This window comes from Tachysurus vachellii, chromosome 20 (genome assembly GCF_030014155.1).
Source record: "Tachysurus vachellii isolate PV-2020 chromosome 20, HZAU_Pvac_v1, whole genome shotgun sequence".
NCBI classification, from domain to species: Eukaryota; Metazoa; Chordata; class Actinopteri; order Siluriformes; family Bagridae; genus Tachysurus; species Tachysurus vachellii.
The window spans coordinates 18838684-18865094 of NC_083479.1; the positions used below are offsets into that span (position 1 = coordinate 18838684).

A 26411-nucleotide genomic window follows, 5' to 3' on the forward strand; every position below is an offset into this window, starting at 1 on the left:
CTTGATGCCCGATGACGCCTGAGATAGACACAGGCTCCCCGTGACCCGAGGTAGTTCGGATAAGCGGTAGAAAATGAGTGAGTGAATGAATGAATGAATTCTGTGAGTGAAAATTTGCAGGAGAAAAAATCTATGGCTCAAAAAAAAAAAAAGTTATTGTACCATTTGAATAGATTGTGTTCATAAATAGATGGTTTCTTTTCTTTCTTTTTTTTTTTTTCTTTCTGTCTCTCTCTCTGTCATTCTGTCTGTCTCTCTGAAAAAAAGCAACATATACAATTCTTCACATACAGGGTCCATTAGGGTCACAATCCACACAAACACACACACTCTTGATACAGATGAAAAGACTTTAAATCGATACACATCCGATAATTTATCCATTGAAAAGTTTATGACAACGTTTCGTATTAAAGAAAAATATAATGTCATCATAAAAAAATAATAAAGTAACAAAATTAAGTGCATAATGAAGTAAAAAAAAAAAAAATCAATCAAATTTATTTGGCAGCACATACAGTTTAGGGGGAAAAGATCTTTCATCTTATAAAACAATTTATTAAGAGATTGATCAGTAAACAAGACTCAACTTTAAAAAACACAGACATACAAATAAAATTTAAGTCAAATACAAAAATATGACAAATTAACGGCGGTTGTTTTAGGGGAATTAAACGGCTGTAATCTGTGTAATCTGTGTGAACTGAAATATAGCAGAAGAATCACATATCTTTGGTTTTATTTTATATTATCGCATGTTTGTAGTCATGACGACAGAGTTCGGTTCGATCGCTCGTCTTCAGTTCTTCTTAGTAATAAAACATTAAGGATATTTTCAAACTTCTAGTCCTTAATTGTGCCTGTGGATCTTCAGCATAAACATACACATGTGATTGGCTGGTGTCGCTTTGATTGACAGGTGAGAGAATCCTGGTCATAAAGTGATATTGTTATTGTGGTCTCCAGAAAATAAAGTGTCTGATCTACTTACCCTATTCTCCCAGATGTGAAATTTCTCTCTGAATTTATTTATAGCTTTAATTCCCACCCCGACACCTAACACCTAACACACGAGAGTTTTTTAAAGGCACAAAAGGAAATAACTCTAAATGTTTCTCCAAAAGTGTAGACAAAAACCTGAAATTTTAAAAGCCTGAGAAGAATAAATCTTTTTCTAGATAAATACGTAAGTATTCGAAAACATATCGTCTGGGATGAATCATCAAAGCAAGTCCTACATTTATATATAAGACAAGCTGCTGAAATGTCACGTCAATTTTTTCTTGTAAACGTCTACTGTATACTCATAGAGTTCACTTCCTGTGAAATTCCGCTTCCTGTGCAGTGAAACAGTGTTTTTGTCTCCTGATGTTGGCGCGTTAGGAGGAAGTGATGTTGCGGTATGTTTGTGGAGAGTTTTGAGCTACAGGGGACTCGGCTAATGGGAAAAGAACCGGGCGGCTCTTCACGGGTCGGCGCAGGAAACGGCCTGAGGTCACGAGATCACCATAACCACGAGCATGCGAAAAGGCGTAACCGGAGCGACGGGTGCTGATGCGTCGCCGTGGGAACCGGCGAGTGGGAGGAGTGATCACAGCTTTGGCTTCTCTGATTTTATAACGCACCTGAGGAGAGAGAGAGTGTGTAAGTGAAAGAGAGTGAGAGAGAGTGTGAGCGTGACAGAGAGTGAGAGAGTGAGCGAGAGAGTGAGCGAGAGAGTGAGAGAGAGAGTGTGTGAAAGTGAAAGAGAGTGTGAGAGAGTGTGAGCGTGACAGAGAGTGAGAGAGAGTGAGCGAGAGAGTGAGAGAGAGTGTGAAAGTGAAAGAGAGTGAGAGAGAGTGTGAGCGTGACAGAGAGTGAGAGAGTGAGCGAGAGAGTGAGCGAGAGAGTGAGAGTGAGAGAGAGAGTGTGAAAGTGAAAGAGAGTGTGAGAGAGTGTGAGCGTGACAGAGAGAGAGAGAGAGAGAGAGAGAGACAGAGAGTGAGAGGGTGAGCGAGAGAGTGAGAGAGAGAGTGTGAAAGTGAAAGAGAGTGAGATAGAGTGTGAGCGAGAGAGTGAGAGTGAAAGAGAGAGAGAGAGAGAGAGAGAGAGAGAGAGAGAGCATGATGATGTATTTTCAGGGTCATAATATTAGTAAAGGCAATATTCCAGTAATAAACAGTTTATAATGATGCGCGCGTGTGTGTGTGTGTGTGTGTGTGTGTGTGTGTGTGTGTGTGTGTGTGTGTGTGTGTGCATGTGTACCTTGTCATTGATGGTCGGTCGTAGCTGGCTCCGGAGGAATCGAAAAGCCAGCACAGGCAGTGCACACAGGATGGTGGTGAGGAAGATGGTGAGCCAAACATTGGGTTGGTTGAGGGAATTCCTTGCTGTGCCTGATTCATACAGACACACACACACACACACACACACACATTTATATATATACACACACCTCCACACCATTGCTGCCTAAGTCTTACCTACTTTAATATATAATGCATAATTTAACAGATTTTTTCCTCTACACTACCAGTGCAGTTCCTTTTGCCCTTGTCAGTGTGCAGCTCTACAGCAGGTGACTCACCGATGAAGGGGAAGGAGGAGGTGAAGATGAGAAACATGCCGTTGCTGTACATGGTGAATGTGATGGCAAAATACACAGACAGACTTCCCCAAAGGAAGAACTGATTCACCGCCGTCCAGTAATACGTGTCCAAACCCAGCTTTAACAAAACACACACAATCTGTTACTAATGAAATAAATACATACATACAGCAGATCTGATAGTGTTACATTCAGTTCAATATAAAAACATTTTAATAATCCTCATAGCATTCTTATTCATCCTTTACCATCTCCATGACATATTTAACTCACTATATTCATGAAAAAATGCATTACAGATCCAGCCATTAACATTCAGACATTCCTTCAGTCTATTGTTAGCAAGAATAATAGTATTGGCACCCTTGTCTCTGCCTAATAAAAATATAAGTAAGTCAGAAAAGTAAAAGTTTTTAGACTTTTTAGAGTAAAAGTAAAAAAAAAAAAAAACAACATTTGAACTTCAATTTTAACAAAATTCACAAAGAGAAAATAAAAGAAAAGAATTACAGCCACTTACATGAATGTTGACAGCGAAGAGCAGGCAGGTCTGGGCGAGAAGAGCGAACGACTGGTAGTCGGCGATGTCTTTGCCGTCGTCGCGCATCGTGTCGTGTATCGCGGCATAGGGCAGGAAAAAAAGCACGACCGAGCTGTAGCAGCTGTGCAGCAGGATCTTAAAAAATGCCATCATACTGAAGTACATGTTCTGTTGCCCCGGTGCATACAGTTGAGGGTACTGGAGGCTCCAGCGGTCGTTAACATCCTGAGGGTTAATATCCAGTAACTGTATTAACACTCACAATACTGCAAAGGGAGTTATTAAATAATAACCACAGCTGGAGGACACACCTGATCGAAGAGGCTCAGGGCGATGACCGGTAAGGCCGTGTACACCAGGTTATAAAGTGTAATAAACCACTCATCATACACCGTCTGGTTCAACAATAAAAAAAACACACAAGTCTAACAACAAGCTACTAAATATGTCTGCATATGACATCAGACTGCTGACAGGAATTTAAATATACAACAATAAACTGGACATTTCCTCCATACCATACAGCCAAACATTGATCAACAGACAGACAGACAGACAGAGAGACAGACAGAAAGACAGACAGACAGACAGAGAGACAGAGAGAGAGACAGACAGACAGACAGACAGACAGACAGAGAGAGAGACAAAGATGATCTGATAGACAGGTTGATAGATGTTTAGAAGGAAACAAAATGGTAGACAAATAGAAGACTGGACAAGACAGACAGGCGATTAAACATACAGATGGACAGCAAGAGAGACAGATTAGATGTTTAGTTGGACACAGAGACACAGTAGACAGAAGGCTGGACAGAGACAGACATGCAGATGAAGAAATATACAGATAGATGACTGAACATACCGGGAGACAGAATGACAGACAGATGAAACTGCAGACAGGTAGATAGACAGGATGAGAGAGAGAGAGAGAGAGAGAGAGAGAGAGAGAGAGAGAATGACAGGCAGAGAGAATGGCGGCGCGAGAGACAGACACAGTGACAGAGAGAAAGACAGACTGACAAACAGCAAGAGAGCGACAAATGGAAAAAAAGAGAGAGACAAAGTGAAATACAGACAGACAGAATGTCAGACAGATCAGTAGATAGACAAACAAAAAAATAAATAAAGAAAGAAAGAATGACACTCACCTGGGCAGAGAAGCCACAGAAGAAAGCATACCAGAAGTGTACGAAGGTGAAGCTGAAGTTCTTGTAGAAGAAGTAACGCAGGAACGTACACATGCGCAGATACGACCAGCGTCCATGGACCAGCAGGAGGCGCTGCAGATACCGGAACTGAGCAAAGGAGAAATCACTGGATAGAACCGCCTGCATGCCCTCCTGCCCACTGATCCCCACTCCGATATGAGCCGCTAAATTGGGGAAGCAGGAACACAGACAGACAGAGAGACAGAGAGACAGACAGACAGAGAGACAGACAGACAGAGAGACAGAGAGACAGACAGACAGAGAGACAGAGAGACAGACAGACAGAGAGACAGAGAGTAAAAGAAAGAAAGAAAAGTGTAAATGTTAAATGTTTATTCGTATCATATTAAATCTCTTTTTTTGATGATTTTTGATGGACTTTTTGATGAACCCTCTTGTTCTTGTCCTGACTCTACACCCGGCTCCACCCACCCTTAATCATGCTGACGTCATTGGCTCCGTCTCCGATGGCCAGGGTCACGGCTTTCTTGTGCTTCTTGACGAGATCCACCACCTGAGCTTTCTGCAGTGGAGTGACCCTGCAGCAGATCACCGTCTGACACATACACGCCATGCGCAACAGCTCCACCTCCAGGTCCTTCTGCAGAGCGTACGCCTGCACAGACACGGGTGACTTCATGAACGTGTACCGACTCATTTCATTTAATAGAATCGATTTACAATAAAACGTTTTCATTCATTCATTCATCTTCTACCGCTTATCCGAACTACCTCGTGTCACGGGGAGCCTGTGACTATCTCGGGCATCAAGGCAGGATACACCCTGGGCGGAGTGCCAACCCATCGCAGGGCACACACACACTCTCATTCACTCTCACAATCACACACTACAGACAATTTTCCAGAGATGCCAATCAACCTACCATGCATGTCTTTGGACCGGGGGAGGAAACCGGAGTACCCGGAGGAAACCCCCGAGGCACGGGGAGAACATGCAAACTCCACACACACAAGGTGGAGGCGGGAATCGAACCCCCAACCCTGGAGGTGTGAGGCGAACGTGCTAACCACTAAGCCACCGTGACCCCAATAAAACGTTTTATTTAGCATTTTTTGATCTTGTCTCAAAGACACAAACCTTCTCTGGTGGATTAGATCTCAAATCTCATTACAAGCCTGTGACTTTTTTCCAACTGCATTGATCTAAATGATGACTAAATTATTTTTGATCCTCTTTAATGTTGATTTTAATAACCATTCATTAAGGATTAAAAAATTGGAGTGTGCTATCTGTGTGTGTGTGTGTGTGTGTGTGTGTGTGTCTCACCAGACTGTGTCCATTTATGACAAGGCCGTACTCTCCATCCACCTCCTCATCCATCACCACTTGCGGTGTTTTACCCATAAACCTCCTCTTCGTGTAGGGCGGATCATCCGGGGAATCCGGAGACATCTTTTTCCTGGCGTTCCTGAACATTTCATGAAATCATCGTAGTCAGTTCAATTGTATATTTTTGAGCATTAGCACCTGCATTATTCACATCACACGAATTATTCTAAACTATAAAAGAAAAAACACAACATGATTTATTTTGAATGTAATTGTGTTTTATCTGAGGTGTTTTATCCTTGACTTAATACGTAGCTGTTATTTAAATAAGCAATATTAAGCAGCGAGACTCACACCAGCTCCTCCCGCACCCCCTCCAGCGTGTCAGCAGAGATGATGAACACCTCGGTCATCTCCTCCCGCAGCATGTTGCAGGCATATCCGATGTTCTCCGCCGTCTCTGCATTAAAACACAGACGATAAACATCTTCAGTGGAGCATTTTGTAGGATTATGCAGAATTGTGACATGTTCGTCTCAAAGGACATCAAATCAAATCCAAAAAATCATCTGAATAACGTGTTACAGATAATTTCACCTTTTATTTTTAGGCCCTGCCTCCTACCCGAGTCTGAACTCAGATAAAAATAATTCAGTTTCATGGTGGAGTTATTTACTTTAACCTTAAACTGGTAGCTAGAAGCTAGAAGCTTCCCTTTTTAGAAACACCTTTTAGAAAGTTTTCTGACCTTGTTTGTCTCCTGTTAGCACCCAGATCTTGATGTTGGCTTTGGAAAGCTGCTCGATGGTCTGAGGAACTCCATCCTGCAGTTTATCCTCCACTGCAGTCGCCCCGATCAACTATACACACACACACACACACACACACACACACACACACACACACACACACACGGCTCTTTGAAAACACTTTCCACTAATTAGTTTCTTAATTAATTAATTAATTAATTATTCTATTATAATATGATTAATAAATTAATATTTATTTGATTTAATTATTTGCTTTAGCACTGAATTATGAATGAATTATGAATTCATTCATTAAACGAGTTAATAAATAAATACATTGTTTAATTCATTACTTCATAATATTTATCTGTTATTTTGTATTAAATAATGTTCTTTATAAAAGTTTTATAAATTTTATTTGCATAACTAGGTGGTAAAGGAGGCTTGGTCTCTCTCAAGAAGGTGTGGCCTATGTGCAAATTAGTCACAAGGAAGGAGGTGTGGCCTATTTGCCTTTCAGTGGCACTGAAGGAGGAGTGGCCTCTGTATATGTCACTCCCACTAAAAGAGGTGTGGCTTATGTATGTCACTCCCACTAAAAGAGGTGTGGCCTCTGTATATGTCACTCCCACTTAAAGAGGTGTGGCCTATGTATATGTCACTCCCACTGAAAGAGGTGTGGCTTATGTATGTCACTCCCACTAAAAGAGGTGTGGCCTCTGTATATGTCACTCCCACTTAAAGAGGTGTGGCCTATGTATATGTCACTCCCACTGAAAGAGGTGTGGCTTATGTATGTCACTCCCACTAAAAGAGGTGTGGCCTCTGTATATGTCACTCCCACTTAAAGAGGTGTGGCCTATGTATATGTCACTCCCACTAAAAGAGGAGTGGCCTCTGTATGTCACTCCCACTGAAAGAGGTGTGGCCTCTGTATGTCACCCCCACTGAAAGAGGTGTGGCCTCTGTATATGTCACTCCCACTTAAAGAGGTGTGGCCTATGTATATGTCACTCCCACTGAAAGAGGTGTGGCTTATGTATGTCACTCCCACTGAAAGAGGTGTGGCCTCTGTATATGTCACTCCTACTTAAAGAGGTGTGGCCTCTGTTTATGTCACACCCACTGAAAGAGGTGTGACATAAGGTGCCTCTGAGTCTGTCCGTCACAGTGAAGGAGGCGTGGCCTAGCTCCCTGTCACTCTTCATGAAGAAGACATGGTCTTATAAAATTTGTCATCATTATTATATTTGATATAAAGACAAGATTTTTTTTTATTTTACCATCATATCCTTTTCAATCTCTTCATAAATGTCATCTAGTTTAGCCTCACGGTCCTCCATTGCAGTGCTGGCCACATGGTGACGCTGTCTCCAAACAGCAAATTCTGCTTCATCCAAGTCTTTATAGGCCAGAGCCAGAGTGCGCAAGCCTTCACCGGCAAACTCCTACACACACACGCACACACACACGCACACACACACGCACACACACACACACAATATCTATACATGTGTAAACAGCCATTTTATGCACTTACGCTCACTCATGCACACACTCACACTCAAGCAAGCACTCACTCACTCACTCACAGACACTCACATTGAGGTGCCCGGTGGTGGCCTCCATTAGTTTGGAGCAGGACGGATGAAGCCTCTCAAAGATAATGGTGTCCGCCCCCTTACAGTACAGAGTGAGCTTGCCACTTGGACTCCGCACTGCACACACACACACAAACATACACACAATTATAACATCATCCAACATTATTTGTGTTCAGGTACCTGGGTAGCTTAGCTAAACATATGATAAATTACTAAAGTGTAATTAAAACCAGTATTAGAAGCTGTCCTCTTTTAGTACAATCCAAAGAAATGATGAGAAAAGCTACCAGTCATGCTACATAATAATACAATTTGCAACTGGTTAATAAAATGCCAAACCTGATCGTGCGTCTGTGGAGATCATGCTATAAAATGTATATATTAAAAAAATGTAACTAACATTGTAAGTACCGGAAATATACAACATACTGGAGATCATATTAGCAAACACAGTAATAATAGCAACACAAATTGTGTTCTATTGTGTTCTCGCTTTATGAACTTTTCTTTCTTTCTTTCAAACAAACTGGAATAAATAAATAAAGACAAATTTTATGTGTTAGTTAATATGTTTTGTTTAAAATGATGTTAGCTTGGCTAGTCTTTGAGTTTGACAGCTATATATGATATTACCGATAACAGACATCCTCTTGCGGACGTTGTTGAAGTCCAGCACAGCCAGCAGCTCGTACGTGGTGTGGACCCCCATCTCCACCACTGAGATGGTCTCGGGGGTACGAGTGCGAAACACAAAGCCAAAGTTCCTTGCCGCAGTGACCAGAGCTCCTTCATCAGGAGACTGAGCCTGGTAGAACAGCTGACCTGAAGAGGAAAAGAGTGTTTATCCATAGGTGGTAAAGTCTACGTGTAAATCTGTAAACATACCTTTATAACAACTACACGCTAGCTAGCACGCTATCTTAACCGGCATTTATATTGTGCCATTGCTTAGCAACACAACTTTTGCCACCTAAAGAAGAATGAGGTTACTGTATGTGTGATTAAACTTTAATTATAGTCAAATGAATCTGTAGTATTTTACCAACACATCTGAGGAAAACATTGACATATGTAATGATTTTGTTTTTTTTTAGTGTCTTAATATTGATATTCTTAATGGATTAGCTTTATTTATATTGTATGTATGACTTTACATTGTCTATTTGAGCTCATAATTATGTGCTAGCTACCTAGTCTGTTTGCACCAAGTCAAATTTAGGTCTTTCTAAAAAATGTACCAGTGTATATATATATGTATGAAGACAATTTTTTCTTATTTTTTCTTATTTTCTTTTTCATTTTTGTCTTATTAAATGTGTCACTGATAATATCACAAGATAATAGTGCTAGGTACCTACACTGTTAGCCTTTTTTCAAATATATAATAAAATCAGTTCTTGTTCCTAGCAAAACATTACAACACACTCAATAGCATATTAAAGAACTTCACATCTGAGGTAAATGTTAATATTCCTAATGGATTTGTCTTGTTTATACTTTTATTCTGCTGTCAAATTGTTTGTATACATACAGTAGCTAAATCCCAGCTAGTAAGCGAGTTCAACTGGTTTTCAATTAAGCATATCATCTAACCAAACTGTGTTCATTCACACTGTAACTGTGATAAAAATACAATACAATACAATATTAGTTGCATACTGCACAATGGCGATTATTATTAGTAGCAATTTACCAGAACATGTTAACTAGCTAGTTATAAATTAAATAAAGTGAATAAAATAAAGACGATTCATTTCAGAGTCCTACTGTACATAGCCCTTCCTTACCCTCAGTCTTCTCCTCAGGCATGACCGTGTGACACAGTGCAAGTAGTCTGAAGAAAGCCTGAACCTCAGGAGTTCCCATCTTCACCTCCTCCACGAGTGCGTGATCGTAGAAGGAGAACTTTGGGTCAGCCAGAGAGTTCCAGGAAAAGTCTACAGTTTCCGTCTTCTATAAAAGGAAGATAGACGAAAGGCAGAAAGCTAAATACAGTAGTTGTCTTGTCTCGCTTTGATTTTCTACAAATGCTGAGAAATTGAAAAGCAAATACAACCACAATACATACTGTATGGACACATACAAATATACCATTTCACTTGTTACAGACCTCAGTGATCTCTACTCTTTGTCCAGCAAAGTCCTGAACTTCACCTGGTGAGGAAAAAAAATAGGTTATTTAGATTATACATGCTAAAGCTAATGCTATTAATATAAGCTCTCTGTTATACTGTATATGGCCAACCTGCTGAAAGCAACAATCAAAATAAGATTTATTTACAATTTAATTGTTGGATCATTTAGTGGACCTCAATGAGAAACAACGAAAATATTTTTAAAATATACTTAAAAATGAAATACTATAATCACACAGTAATATACTGTACTTGAGGACTGACAGAAGCATGATTTAAGAAAAATCTGAGGGTCTCACCGTATGATTTTCCGTTGATGGAGCAGCGATTGAAGGTCATAATGTTCTGTGTTAAGGTGCCCGTCTTGTCAGAGAAGATGTATCTGATTTGGCCCAGCTCTTCGTTTAGTGTTGTGGTCCTGGCCTGTGCTGGAGTATCGCTCTTAGCATGGTACATCTTCCTGTCCCAGTCAATATAGTAGCTGTTTCCAAGTCGGAGGATCTCCACACTACGTCGGGAAAAATCACGAAAGGTAAACGAAAATCACGTGTAAATTAGCAGGTGTCTGCATGACAAAGGTGATTTGCATTTGGTGAATTCCAAAATTCCATAAAAGGTAAAGCCCACGGAAAAAAATTCCAATTAGCAATTAATTCCAATTAAGACCCTAACAATTTCTTGAATATTCCAAACACTAGAAGGCCAAATTATGGAAAATGTACTTTAGAAGTGAATTAAGAAAAAAATAGTAAGAAAAGATATCTCTAAAAAACCAGAAAGTCATGTGAGCATCACAGGAGACCCAATGATGGTACGTTAGGGATTATACTGAAATAAAAATTCACTGCAAGGCGAGTTATCAGGATAAAGTGAGGATCAGACAGACCTTACATAGAGTGAAATGGGCACTACTGTGTTCAGGATGATGACGTAGGACCAGAAGGTTAGAAAACTTGACATGTTGGCATCAGCGCCATCCTGACGAGGGAGGAAGGCTGTAAATGCGGTGCCCTCCTGATGCTCCCAAATCGAGCTCCCGATAGCCAGAACCGTGCACATAAACGCCAAGAAGCCGAAAATCTGCAGGATAAAAAGACGTAACCAAATAAAAATGAATAAATATCCTCCACATCAGCTGACATTTTTAGACCAAATGCACTTTGATTTTTAAATCACTCACAAACAGAACCAGGACGTTCATCATGTGATCGATGCTCGTTCGCTTGAATATCGATTTCCCGGAGTTCTGCATCAGCTTGGTGTCAGGACCTGGTGGGGATCAGAAAAAAAATACGTAACAAACCACTGAAACGTGCAAAAACATCTAAAGGAAATCATCTATCTCTAAAAAAAAAACAAAAAAAAAAAAAACTGCATTTTGTTATTTACTGTTTTGAGCTCTAGGAAATCTATATTTCTATCCATTAACTCTGACAACTACACACTTTCCTGATTAGTTACTTAGTTCAAATATATGTAGTTAAATGCTTTTTGACTATCTGTGTCATAAAAATAGAATAAATATTGAAATAAAATAATATAATACTAAAATTTAAAAATATCTCTATTAATTTAAACCAACAAGTAAAGGAAAATTAGTGTATAGAAATAATAATAATTATAAATAATAATAATAAGTAATCAGAATTTAGTTAGTCTTATATAGCTATAGAAAAATTCATAGATCATGAGGACTGAACTTTGAATAACTTTTAAAAGGTTACATGAAACTGAACTTATAAGGTCATGTTGCTGATAATCATCAGTCGTAAACATGAGGAAAATATCGTTATTTGTCTTATATGTGAATACGTCATGTATTTAAGATGATCCCTTTGAAACATGTCCCATATTTAACACTTTAATTATATTACAATTTTTTATTTTATTATTCTTTATTTTACATCTTTCAGTGGGGGCAGAGTCAGAACAAACACATGGCAGGTGTGTGGTAGCCTAGTGGTTATGGTGTTGGGCTACCAATCGGAAGGTTGTGAGTTTGATCCCAGGTCCACCAAGCTGCCACTGTTGGGCCCCTGACCAAGGCCCTTAACGCTCAGTTATATTATCAAATTTTTTTTATACAAGTTACTCTTTTATAAGGGCGTCTGCAAAATGTCGGAAATGATCAGAGATGGGATCAGCCATGCTGCTGTGATCAAATCAGATCCTCTCACTCCAACTTTCTTATTATCACGTGACTCTTATTTACAAATTTTTACAAAATATTATTTTACCCTTTAATATTTAAATGTTTTTCATTCTTGTGTTCATTCTGTTTTTGGGTTTTCACTAATCCAAATTGTGGCTAGTTTTTTTTTTTGTCTATGATGTGATAAATATAGATATTATATTAAAGATAAGATTAATTAGAATGTCTGCCTCAATTCTTTGTTTTTATGTCATCCAGGTAAAATCCAGTCCAGTTTAGTCCAATCCAGACCATAGTATTAATTATGTGTTTTAATGAAATAAGCTATTAGTAACTCAGATAGACAGACGAAGTTGGCCCCTGCTGCGTACCTCCAAACAGCACAAGGCCAAAACACCATTCTGTGTTGCGCAGCGTGCAGCCACGCAGCAGAATCCTCTCGTTATCCAGAGCGAATGTTTCTCCTCCAACCGTCAGAGTTCCTGTAAACTTATCCAAACGGTTGTTGGGAGGCTCACAGCAAACCTCACCTGAATAAACACACCCACAAGAGAGGTTAAACACACACAAACAGCAGAAAATAAACACAATGATTTGAGGTAGTGTAGTGACCTCCCGGGTAAATAAGGTGATTCAGGGGGCAATTTTGAAGATGAATTTCACTTTATGAAGTACCAGGATCTTTAGGCACAAAACCTAATTGCCTCGCTTTCTGCTAAATATGAATTATTTGTATGCCTGAAATTTATGAATATCTAATATTAATGTAATGAGGTGGCAATAATTTTAAAACTAACGTTCCACAGGAAAAATAAAGTGCTCTTTTTATATTTGAAAAATATCTCATTCAGCAAGAACATTAATAATTGCATGGAGTGCCAATAGTTTTGAAACCAGCGTTTTGCAGCACTGACATTGTATCTAGCTAGCTCTCTAGTCATGAATATTTATATTTACATATGTAAATTTATGTCTGTTTATTTATATAGTCAAATCACGACTATTTGTTTGACACGTTAACATTAGCTTCCCTTACCATAACGTTGAATACTCAAACATGTAAAGCTACATACACATAACCGAATGTTTGCCAAATAAATATTTAGATTATGATATTATTTCAACCCTGACTGTTTACCCTCCGTTCACTACCCTGTGTTTCCATGACGTCTCCATGACGCCTTTCTGTTGGACTCACCGTTAAAAGCTGCCAGTTTGTCAATGTTATCTCCCAAATCACCTGTGACTGTCAGAGACTGTTTCACCTTCAGATTGGTCTCACTGAGAGAGAGAGAGAGAGAGAGAGAGAGAGAGAGAGGGAGAGAGAGAAAATGAACCAGAAGGATTATATATATATAGGTTTTATGTGTAGTGACCCGGTTCTGACCCGTCCAGTTCAGCCGTCTCGATGTAGATGAGGTTCAGAGGCTCACTGCTGGACAGTAACAGAAGATCAGCCTGCTCGGGACAGAAGAAAGGGAACAGTGAGGAAGGAGGAGGAGGAGGAGATGTGAAAGAGGAGAGAATGAAGAAGTGTGGGAGACAGACGAGTGTACGAGTGTGTGGAAAAATATTCACCGTGACAAACTGGTTGTTCTCCAGCTTAACGATGTCACCAACCTGAACATTCATCCATTTTTCAGTTCTCAATCTGTTAGAGGAAAAAATTCACTTAGAAAAGATAAGGAAGAAAAGCATGTGCTATATATAAACATCAAACAAACAAACAAACAAACAAACAACAAAATTATTATTAGTGTTGTTGTTTATTATTATTATTATACCTATTATTATTATTATTATTGTTATTATTATACTTATTATTATTATTACTATTATTATTATTATTTATTCATTTATTTATTTTTGTTATTTTTTACATGATTATACGTAAAATATTAAAAGAGATAATAAATGTAAACATTTATAAACAACTTATCAAAACTTCTATGCTGCAAAGATTTAGATTTTCTTTTTATTGGTGATCAAAGTCTAAAATTCAGTTTGTTGTCTGCAAATTCAAACTTTATCAAGAATTCATTTTAAACGTAAAATTAAAATAAAATCAAAGTTAATATGAGCGTTAGGACAGTTCAGTCTGATCACATTTAAGGAATATGGTTGTTTCTCAGGCTGGAATAAATAGATTTTTTACTTTAACGCCTTTTATGTGTTTTAGCTGCGTGTGTGTGGAGGAGCAGCAGGAGAAACTCACTGTCCATCGATGAGGACGTCGACCTTCCGATTGTTCACCTGTCTGTCGTTTTTGTGTCTGTTCTGCAAACAAAGGGGAAAAAAGTGTCTGAGACAGAGTTTATTTCGTGTGTGTGTGTGTGTGTGTGTGTGTGTGTGTGTGTGTGTGTGTGTGTGTGATTCTAATTATAAAAAGGATTAGCTTTCACCAACCAGGTCTTGTTTTTATTTGCTAGGGTTTTCACTTTGCACTTAGCTTCACATGCTAGATTCTGCACATTCTATAAGTTTTGATATGCTAGTTTAGTTCAGGTTAACTAGGTCACCTGGTCTCAGAGAGACAATTTATTAGCTTAGTTCTGATAAAGCTGTGTGAGGGATGTGAAATTAGACTTGAAGTTTAACCCTAATGAAAGCAATCTGATCCACGTTCACGTAGAAAGTGAGGCATCAGCATACACATCAGTTCCAGATGTGGGAAAGCTTGAACACAGTGATTTTATTACATAATTAAGATCTCGGCTCTCAGCTCTGATCTGAATCAGTGGAGTAACATGAACCGCACTCACGATGTCGTCTGAACCGTCTTTGGCCAGTGTGATGCTCAGCACCAGGAGCAGCGGAACCACTGTAGTGAACCATGACAGAGATGAGATCGACGGGATCAACTGCAACACAATACACACCATCAACATCACAATAAACACCATCAACAGCACAATAAACACCATCATCATCACAATAAACACCATCAACATCACAATAAACACCATCAACATCACAATAAACACCATCATCATCACAATAAACACCATCAACAGCACAATAAACACCATCAACAGCACAATAAACACCATCAACAGCATAATAAACACCATTGTCACAACAAACATCATCAACACAATGAACAACATTAACAACACAATAAACACAATCAACAGCACAATAAACACCATCAACATCACAATAAACAACATCAACATCACAATAAACACCATCAACATCACAATAAACACAATCAACATCACAATAAACACAATCAACATCACAATAAACAAAATCAACATCACAATAAACACCATTGTCACAACAAACACCATCAACAACACAATAAACACCATCAACATCACAATAAACACCATCAACATCACAATAAACACAATCAACATCACAATAAACAACATCAACATCACAATAAACACAATCAACATCACAATAAACAACATCAACATCACAATAAACACCATCAACATCACAATAAACACCATCAACATCACAATAAACACAATCAACATCACAATAAACAACATCAACATCACAATAAACAACATCAACATCACAATAAACACCATCAACATCACAATAAACACCATCAACATCACAATAAACACAATCAACATCACAATAAACACAATCAACATCACAATAAACAAAATCAACATCACAATAAACACAATCAACATCACAATAAACACAATTGTCACAACAAACACCATCAACAACACAATAAACAACATCAACATCACAATAAACACCATCAACATCACAATAAACACAATCAACATCACAATAAACAACATCAACATCACAATAAACACAATCAACATCACAATAAACACCATCAACATCACAATAAACAACATCAACATCACAATAAACACAATCAACATCACAATAAACACCATTGTCACAATAAGCAACATCATCAACACAATCAACAGCAAAACACACTATAAAAATCACAACACACCATAAAAACCACAACAAACACCATCAACAATACAATAAACACCAACATCACAGACACCATCAACATTATAATAAATACCATCAACAACAAAGCACACCATAAACACCACAACACACCAACATCACAACAGACAACATCACAACACCATAAACAACAAAAACACCATCAACAACAACACAAACAAAATCAACAGCACAAACATCACCAACACAATAAACACCAACAACACAAACACTGTAAACAACAAACATCACCAACATAACCAACACCATCAAAACCACAAAAAACATAACCAGCAAATGCCATCATCAAACACAACAAACACCTTTGACAGCACAATAAAGAGCATCAACACATGTTTTGTAAACACTATAAACAAGAACAAAAACAACACAGATGGCAAAATGCCATAAACAACAAAAACAACATGAGCAAAACAAACAGCATTAATACAGCAATAAAAACTGTACGTACTACAAACACCAAATCCATTACAAACATAAACAACACTTTATTAAGGGTTAATGTTAAAAAACGTCCATGTTATGTTTTGACTTTTCTGTTTAAAATCTTTGCACTCAGTATCATCCTTCTGCAACGAGTCGTGACGCTGATAAACACACACACACACACACACACACACACACTCTTCCTGCAGTGTAGAGCGAGTGCACTTTGACCTGTAAGATGAGCAGGAAGACGAAGTAGGCGTTGGCCAGACGCTGGAACTGCTCGAACAGATTAAGAGGCAGGAAGGTGAAGATGTTGTACTTAGAGGTTTTGATGGCGTTGTTCTGCAGAGACACAATCACAAGTTTATATACAGTCCACACACACACACACACACACTGTAGATATTATTTCCTCTCAGCACTGATCTTTACTTACAGCATATTTGAAGGAGAGATTGAATTCTCTGTCGTTTGCTCGCAAATGCCTTTCCCCTGTGCCGCAGGTAAAAACAAATAATCCAAAAGTTATGCATTTATTATATAAAATAAGTTTATTTTATATATAATTAATTTTATTATATAAAACAACAATCTAAAATTACAAGAAACAAAAAAGACTTTTACTAATACTAATTAAAAAACAGACATAAATGCAGAAATTAATGCAGGCATGTGAATAAACATAGTCAAAGATTTCAAGAAGAAAAAAAAATCTCTCAGGGAATTTTTCCTTGCCACAGTCACATCAGGCTTGAGCATTAGGGATAGAAATAAATACATTTAAATATAAGTCCAATATTAATCCGTTATTTTTGGTCTTGATTTCTTATATTCTTTTCCATAATTTAGTTTGTTCCACCTGAAGCACACAGTTTGTCTAAAACTCCCCCAGATAATACAAATGAGCTTTATGATGATGATGATGATGATGATGATCATTGACATACCCTGTACGTTTTCTTTCTTACTCTTCACACCACACAGTGACAGAACAGAGCCCATCTTTCTTTTACACATCCAGCAGCATGCTAAAAAGTAGATAAGAAATAAGTAGATAAAGAAAAGTAGATAAAAAAAAAATAAATTATAGAAATGAATTGACTTAATGAAATGAAATAATAATCTATATAATAATGAATTCTAGATTTCTGATCGGTCTGAAGGTGTTGGTGATTTTTCTATCACAGGACCGAACAAGTTGTTTTGAAAGAAGATTTCAACCAGTAAAGCTTTAAAAGTTATATATCTATAATTTTTATTGTCTTAAAAAAAATCGACATAACAGCTGGACTAAACATAGAATAAAACTGCCGTGTGTGTGTGTGTGTGTGTGTGTGTGTGTGTGTGTGTGTGAGAGAGAGATAATCAGTACTTTATTAGTGTGTTTCCACACTCCATGTGGTTAATAATAAACCTGAAAAAGGGAACATTTTATAACCGTTCATCTTATCGGGACAGGACTGTAACAAGATGGTGATGCTCTCGCTCTCTCTCTCTCTCTCTCTCTCTCTCTCTCTCTCTCTCTCATGATACTGTAAGTACTGGATGATGTATTAGAAGTTTATGTTAAAAGACAAGCTTTAGAAATAAACAAAGAAATAAACTTTAATAAACCGTAGAACAGTCTGTTTAGTTATTTGTCAATATTTTCACTTCAATAAATTTTTTTTTTCCAGATCCAATCTTTATCTTTCTGATCTAAAGCTGAGATCTGATCATATCTAAATGATAAAGAAATCATTTTAAACACAATGTCAATGTGATACAGATGGAATCCTGTAATGAAATGAAATGAGGAAATTAGGGCATTGAAGCATTTATCATCATAACACATATACTGTACATTACATACATTACAGAGGAATTCTTTTCTTTGCATATCCCTACTGAGGAGGTTGGGGTCAGAGAACAGGGGCAGTTATGATACAGGGTGGAGCAGGGAGGGATAAGGGCCTTGATTAATTGCCCAATTTGGCAGTGCTGGGGCTTGAACCCTGACCTTCCAAGCAACAACCCACAGCCTTAACCACTAGAACCACTACTGCCCCATAATGTGCCCCATGGTGTGTCTCCATAATCTAACCTTACAATGTGCCCTCATAATCTTCCCCATAATGTGTCCTCATAAAGTGTCCTCGTAATGTGCCCCATAGTGCCCTCATGATGTGTCCTAATAAAGTGAACCCATAATCTGCCCTATAATCTGCCCCTATAAGTCAAGTCAAGTTTGCTTTATTGTCAAATATTTCACATGTACAGTACATACATACAGAGATGTCCTCATAATGTGTTCTCAAAATGTGCCCGCATAATGTGTCCTCATAATGTGTCCTCATAATCTGCCCCTATAATGAGCCCCATAATGTGTCCTCATAATCTGCCCCTATAATGTGCCCCATAATGTGTCCTCATAATCTGCCCCTATAATGTGCCCCATAATGTGTCCTCTTAATATCCTCATAATCTGCCCCTATAATGTGCCCCATAATGTGCTCCCTTGTGCCCCATAATGTGGCCATGAGAATATCTTCAAAATAATTTAAATGACTGTGTGCTGGATTAAAAACACAATATTACAATTATTCTGTAATAAAATAAATAACAGATGTTTTGGTGCAACATAGTTAAAGAGCTAAAGGGTCGTTAAAGGAGTACAACAGTGTGTGTGGTGATGATCATCGGTGACAGAGTTGGTGTTGTCCATCATGTACCAAAGTGTTTTATTCCTTTTATATCAGTTTTTAAGGTTTTGTATTTGGCTGATAGACAGACAGATAGATAGATAGATAGATAGATAGATAGATAGATAGATAGATAGATAGATAGATAGATAGATGAGAGTTGATTAAATAAACTCAGGCTGACGTGATGAAAGTTTTGTTATTAAAGTATAAGCTGTAAATACTGCACATATTTTATATCACACTGTTTACACTGGACCCCTAACTGGAACTGTAAGACAAACTAGATTTATAAAGTTCGTCGTGACAAACTTTGATGTTGGCTTTGACGAGGCAAGTATTTGCAAAGGCCGGTGCTTTTTGGAGGCGAGTGGACATAAGGGTCAGTGTTACTTTTGGAGGCAAGTGGACAGAAAGATAGGGTGCCAAAACATTTGGAGGTAAGTGGAGACGAGCATGTGACGTCATCTGAATACTCCTGAGGAAGTTCCCCACATTGGGCTTTTATATGTCACATGTCCAAGTTGTAAAAAGTTTTTTGATTTTGCATATTTTAGGGGCGGGGCTGCGGCACAACTGAAAGGCCAGTCGGTACACCAGTGTAAAAGTTTGTTCAGAGTATCACCCTAAAGGAGCTGGTCGAGTTTGGTGTAGATAGTTTGAAAGCTTGACAAGTTATAAACCTCCAAAGTTTATAATGGGAGTCTATGGGAAAAAAGGCCACTTTGAGACTCGGTACCGGAAGTACTGGTACTCGGATCGCTTAATCGCGAAGTAATAGTAATAGCAACAAACTTCAGACCAGAGACTACAACATATCCGAATTTGGTGCATGTGGCTCAAAAGCTCTAGGAGGAGTTACTATTTATACATTTCTGTCTAAGCTTAAATAGGAAAACAGAATGTTGGCTTCTACAAAGCAACATAATAACTGCTGTGTGATATCAATACTTCTAATCTGATTTCTCCAGAATTAGTACGTTACATCAACCACTTGTCGTGTCTCTTCTTCTTTCTTACATTGTTTATTTACAGATGGCACGGAACCCAATTATTTACCCAAAATTTTCACAAGCAGTGTTTTTTTATTACTAATCTATAAAATATGATATAAATCTTGTCAGAAGTCTGATCTACCTTAAAGGGCCCTTTGAAATCGGTGCAAATTACAGAAGAGATAAGACACAAGCTGTAACCCTGAACGTTAGACCTGAAGCCTTTCAGTCATCCCAAACTATCCAGTCCAGGAAATGACACTTTAACGAAAAACATTATAATCATTAAACTTTGTGGCTTTTATAAGGCACAAATAAAGACTTTTGTCTAGAGGCAGATTGATGAGAATACCAAAAAGTACAGGAAACGTTAATAAAGCTAATGTTTAACATCATTACAATTTCAAACACAGACGATGTCACGGCCACTTGACATTCAGTTATGTGACGTATCTAAACGACCGCCATAACACACTACACGAGTGCACTATAAATATACTCTTACACTAAAAACACAACTAAGCTATCTTCAGGAAGAGCTGGACAATATTATTCAGAGTATTATTCCCTTTTCCCCAGAGAAATATCCAGTCTGTTAATGTTTGGTGAAAGAGTTTAACGGAGGCGGATTGTTTAACCTGCAGGTGTTTTATCAGTTCTACAGTATGAAAGTTCTTCCTTTATAAGCATCACAATATTCCTAAAGTTCAACCACAAAACCAAAATCCAGACCAAGCTCTGAGACGTACCTGAATCACCAACGTCCCATCCAAGATTGTGAATAAACCTCGCCTGAAACCGACCCTCACTGACACACAGGAACAGAACAGCGAGGTGGAGGTGAAGGTGAAGGTGGAGGTGGAGGTGGACTGCAGCTCCCACAATGCAACACACACCTACAGTACACTTCACCAAGCAGGTGTGAGTGTACAGGAGTGTCCCGAGGCTGGGTGGAGTCTGATAAAGCCTGGCTGTTTCACTGTTCCAAAAGGCAAACACTAGTGTGATCTTTGGACTCTGGCAGCGAGGAACGTGCAGGAAATCTGAATAAACGAAGGATGAGATCGTAACTAGTAACTGGTGCTGACGGGAAGCTAAAAAAATTCTGAACGACGCCACCACAGATCAGGAGGAACTGTGTGTAAATTTGGGTTTGTTGTTCTGATGGGGTTATGAGTATGTAAGGGTAGAGATATGCTAATTATGAGAGAGAGAGAGAGAGAGAGAGAGAGAGAGAGAGAGAGAGACATCATGAAGTGGTTGTAGTTCTCCATTTACCTGAATAACAAACACCTACATTTCCTGGAAATGTCTATAATGTATAAATGCGAGTGAAATTGCCTTGCGTACATTTTCACCCCTTTGGTGAACTTTTCCACATGGTGTAGAGTCACCACCTTTAACTGAAACAAACATCACTGGGTTTATAGGTGGTGATTTTACACGAAACAACAGATAAGATTGAGATTTCTAATATTTAGAGATATCACATGACTCTTTATTTGTTGTGATAGTAGTGAATACTTGTGCACTTATTTTACATCATTTCACAAACTATAATTTTTTTTATACACAACTTTATAACTATGGGTTATTTCGTTCAGAGTCATGGCATACTGTATGTGTACAAAATGTCTAACAGTTCAAGTGGGGATAAATACTTTTGCAACACACTGTAGAAAACTACTACAAGATGCAGAAACCCTCCAAAATGAAATACTGGGCATTGTGTATTCTCTCTTTTTTATTAATCTTTTTACAAATCTTTATTATTATTATTATTATTATTATTATTATTATTATTATTATTATTATTATATATTTCACAGAGTAATCAGGCCACAGGGAGAGATGGATACAGAAATATTTCAAAGGTGCAATGTATAAAATAAATAAACTGCAACACAAACAAACAAAAACACAAATAAAAACATGCAAACAAACACACAAACAAACACAAAAACAGACAAAAACACAAATGGCAAACAACCACACAAATAAAACCACACAAACGTGCAAACAGAGGAACACAAATAAAAACATGCAAACAGAAACACACAAACACAAACATGAAAATACAAACAAAAACACAAACACGCAAACAAACGCATAAACATACAAACATGCAAACAGAAACACACAAACACGCAAACACACATACAGAAACACACAAACACGCAAAACAAACACGCAAACAAACACAAACATGAAAATACAAACAAAAACACAAACATGCAACAAACATACAAACAAAAACACACAAACCTGCAAACACAAACACAGACAAAAACACAAACACGACAACACAAAAAAACACACAAGTACAGCAGTAATGTGGGATGTAGTAGCTTAATGTTTAAGGTGTTGGACTACATATCAGAAGGTGGGGAGTTCAAACCCCAGGTCCACCAGGCTGCCACTGCTGGGCCCCAGAGCAAGGCCCTTAATCATTAGTTGTATAAAATGAGATAAAAAAATGTATGTTGTTCTGGATAAAGGAGTCTGCTAAATGCTCTAAATGAAATGTAATCATTAACAGAAATATTACTAGTATTAACCTACAACACTACTGTGTGTGTCTGTGTGTGTGTGAGAGAGCGTATGTGTGTGTGTGTGTGTGTGTGTGATCCTACACGTCATTATCCTTCAGTGTGGTTTTGTGTGACATGTATAGAATCATGTGACTGTATAAAGAACAACTGATTCAAATCCATGGGAATGAAAATCACAAAATGTAAAAAGTCATTTATTGGAGTTTCGACACAATCGAATGCCACCGACACCATGTTTCTTTTAGTACTGACTGTTTGTGCGAGATAAAATACAACATTCCAATGTCAAAATATTTTAGATACTGTCGGTGCAGGAAAAAAAGCGTTCAATGAAAACTGAAAGCAAAAATTGTCACAAAGACAAATATATGGACAACAATACAACAAAACACACGACGTCGCCATCACGGGAACTCCGAGCATCCTCGTTTGTTTTCTGTGTAATCAGATGGCAGTGCTTTCGTGTGATGAATGTTATTTACATAATGTGTGTTAGGGTAAAATAATAATAATAATAATAATAATAATAATAATAATAATAAAATAAATAGGGATGAAAAAATTACAAGAAAAAGAAAACTGATTCTGATTCACTTCACAAACGACTCGAATGAACCAACCGATTAATGATTTGATGATTAACACAATGTCCATTCATTAAGGCTACTTTGTACTGAAGTCAAGCACACAAACATGTCTCTGTGGCACTAGGGGGACAATTTTAAAAGCCCACAGAAGATCAGAGACGTCACGATCACCAGGAACGTCGGCCGTCTGGATCGGATCCATTTGTTCACGGCGAGTTTGGTTTAGTGAACTGATCTGAACGAGAGCTTTCACGTATGTGACGTCAGTCAGTTTAAAAGTTATCCCGGTTTGTTCTCTGCCTCGGTGCAGTTCTTCATGCAGGTCAGTGTGTCTGAGCGAGGTCACTACTGGGTTGAGCTTCGGTGAGAAAGTGATTCCAAATCGACTCGAAGTGAATCGAACATGAAAGGGTGGACATCATGGATCAAAGCTTCTTCTCCAAATGAGAATGTGAGGACATTGTAATATCATGTCTCAGTCATCATGTCTCATCCTCTCTGCTTCCTTATTATCTCACCATTGGTACGATTCGTTTAGAATGGGTTTTTTTTCTCTTCTGTCGACTTCTCTTACACGCATCCATGTGCGAATATGTAAAGTGTTGCATTTCACATTACTGCACCGACACAAACGTTCAGATTTGTCCTCACAGGTTTTATTCATTTGGCACTTTTTTTTATCCAACATATTTAATAAACAAACACAACATCATCTTGAACACTGGTCATCTTGTAACGCTTGTGAATACAGAGCGAAATCCTTCACACTCGTCTAATAGAGAATGCTTCTCCTAATATTGTGGAACAGGTTAAAGGTGAAATCTGTAAAGTTTAAAAGTGTGAAAAAATACAAAACTTGGAAATAAGCCCCGCCCCCTGGTCAACACGTGTAGTGTACGTTATTTTAACAGTTAGCTGGAGGGTTGCAAAAATTCCACACGGCCCCTTTAAAAAAAAAACGTATCGTAACAAATCTGCACATAAGTGATGTGATGGCTCTCTAAATTTTGTAAGAAATTTCACGAGGAGAACGAGAGCGGAAAGATGATCCGTGGTCTGAAAAACACACAGCAGTAGGATGTAGTTCAGAAGGCACACAGTTAGCCATCAGACACGTCAGAGTCGGGTTCGGGGTTGTGTATCGTATTATTCAGACAGAAACACTTTGTATTAATAAATTAATAAATACACACACAAAAAAAAACTCAACCCGCAGTGAGAAGTGGAATAAAACTACAGAAATTATTTCCTTCGAATTCGACACGTTTGACAAAATAAGGCATTTACATTGACGAGGGGAAAAGAGTTAGTGAAAAAGTGTACAATACAAATAGAGACCCTGTGTAGTGGACTGTTTGAGGATCTTCTCACACACACACACAATCAAAGCATACAAGCACACAAGCATACTCGCATTTAACACACACTCCCATTTACAAACACACACTCACTTACAAACACACACTCACTTACAAACACACACTCACTTACAAACACACACTCACTTACAAACACACACTCACTTACAAACACACACTCACTTACAAACACACACTCACTTACAAACACACACTCACTCACAAACACACACTCACTCACAAACACTTACACTCACTTACAAACACTTACACTCACTCACAAACGCACACTCACTCACAAACGCACACTCACTTACAAACGCACACTCACAAACGCACACTCACAAACGCACACTCACTTACAAACGCACACTCACTTACAAACGCACACTCACTTACAAACACACACTCACTTACAAACACACACTCATTTACAAACACACACTCATTTACAAACACACACTCATTTACAAACACACACTCATTTACAAACACACACACATTTACAAACACACACAAACACTTACACACACTCACATTTACAAACACACTCTCACTCAGTTACAAACACTCTCTCTCACACACACTCACATTTACACACACACACACACACACACACACACACATACACTAGGCAATTGACAAATTTTACTTTGCGAAAGTAAGAGAGTAACAGAGATAGAGAGAGAGTGAAAGAAAGAGAAAGAGAAATAGAGAGAGAGAGAGTGTATTCATATGAAAGAGAAGTTGTTTGCTTTTTAAAACACTATCTGAGGATGACCTGAAGGACAGGACGTCCTGGTAAATTCGTCCTCCATGCTCCAAATCCATAACGCAAGAAACAGGACAGGTGAATCTCCTCACCCATGGATCCTTGCAGTACTAATAGAAAGCACTTATATCCACTGTTATATTCCTTCATCACTGCACTGAGGTTCTCGAGGTTCTCATCTCCCCTCTTCGGCTGAACGTGTTTCTGATTTGAGCTTGACGAACTCTCTGGCCACCTCGTCCCCCGAGCGCTGGGACAGGATGCGCAGCACAGTCAGCCCCGTGTCGTCCATGTGCACCTGAGAGCCCAGCGGACACCAGCAGGCGCAGCTCGCTCGCTGAGCCACGTCACGCAGCTGAATGACGGCCACGCCCACCACGCGGTCCGCTCGGCCAAAACAGTAGTCCTTCACGCACACCTGCAGCTCGTAACAGTCTGGGCCGTCCTCGTTCCCCAGGATGCTGTCGTTCACACCAAAGACACGACCGATTACATCAAGAGACATGGCAAGAAAAAGAAGGAGAAATCAAAAACATGGACATGAAAAGAGCAATAGAGATCTAATGGGTGTGGCCTAATATTTTAATGAGCAAGCTTGACTGATGCTCATCTCGGCATCTCAGGCACGTCTCAGGCATCTCACTACGTTTCCTAAAGTATCTCTCGCTCGTGTTAGTGTTATGATTGTGTTACAAATATAACGTCGCTGTCGGGCGGAAACCTCGTATGTCCAAATTTGGTCAATTTCATATTTTTTCACATATCGATGCTATTGGTCAGTCCCAACGTGGGTCTGTTATTTTT

General features: G+C 38.5%; 2 protein-coding genes across 3 annotated transcripts in view; both read right to left on the minus strand.

Moving 5' to 3' along the window:
- Positions 1 to 330: 330 nt before the first annotated feature.
- Positions 331 to 21298, minus strand: atp8b5b (ATPase phospholipid transporting 8B5b). Its single transcript, XM_060895344.1, has 28 exons — positions 21088 to 21298; positions 17610 to 17690; positions 17099 to 17154; positions 16891 to 17004; positions 15030 to 15128; positions 14483 to 14544; positions 13846 to 13918; positions 13655 to 13725; positions 13466 to 13548; positions 12639 to 12797; positions 11296 to 11384; positions 11002 to 11195; positions 10415 to 10623; positions 10091 to 10134; positions 9768 to 9933; positions 8614 to 8802; positions 7979 to 8094; positions 7660 to 7824; positions 6376 to 6487; positions 5982 to 6087; positions 5625 to 5766; positions 4769 to 4952; positions 4277 to 4500; positions 3440 to 3523; positions 3108 to 3353; positions 2567 to 2705; positions 2245 to 2375; positions 331 to 1625 (listed from the first exon to the last, which is right to left on the minus strand). Exons 2-28 carry the CDS (start codon positions 17677 to 17679, stop codon positions 1380 to 1382), a joined length of 3573 nt encoding a protein of 1190 aa, XP_060751327.1. The 5' UTR covers positions 17680 to 17690; positions 21088 to 21298; the 3' UTR covers positions 331 to 1379.
- A 1773-nt stretch (positions 21299 to 23071) lies between these two features.
- The window catches only part of unc13bb (unc-13 homolog Bb (C. elegans)), an 86252-nt gene continuing 82912 nt past the window's right edge, over positions 23072 to 26411 (minus strand). For both annotated transcript variants that reach the window (XM_060895342.1, XM_060895341.1), the window contains one exon: positions 23072 to 26068. In XM_060895342.1, coding sequence (XP_060751325.1) covers positions 25783 to 26068 — 286 coding nt within the window. In that variant the 3' untranslated portion in view covers positions 23072 to 25782. The remainder of the gene's footprint in view (positions 26069 to 26411) is intronic.

Coding starts and splice junctions, on each gene's coding strand:
- atp8b5b (XM_060895344.1), bottom strand. CDS start 17,679: ATGTGTAAAAGAAAGATGGGCTCTGTTCTGTCACTGTGTGGTGTGAAG. Junction 13,726..13,845: donor AGAACAACCAGTTTGTCACG/GTGAATATTTTT, acceptor TGTCCCGAGCAG/GCTGATCTTCTGTTACTGTC. Junction 4,501..4,768: donor TGACGTCAGCATGATTAAGG/GTGGGTGGAGCC, acceptor TCCCCAATTTAG/CGGCTCATATCGGAGTGGGG.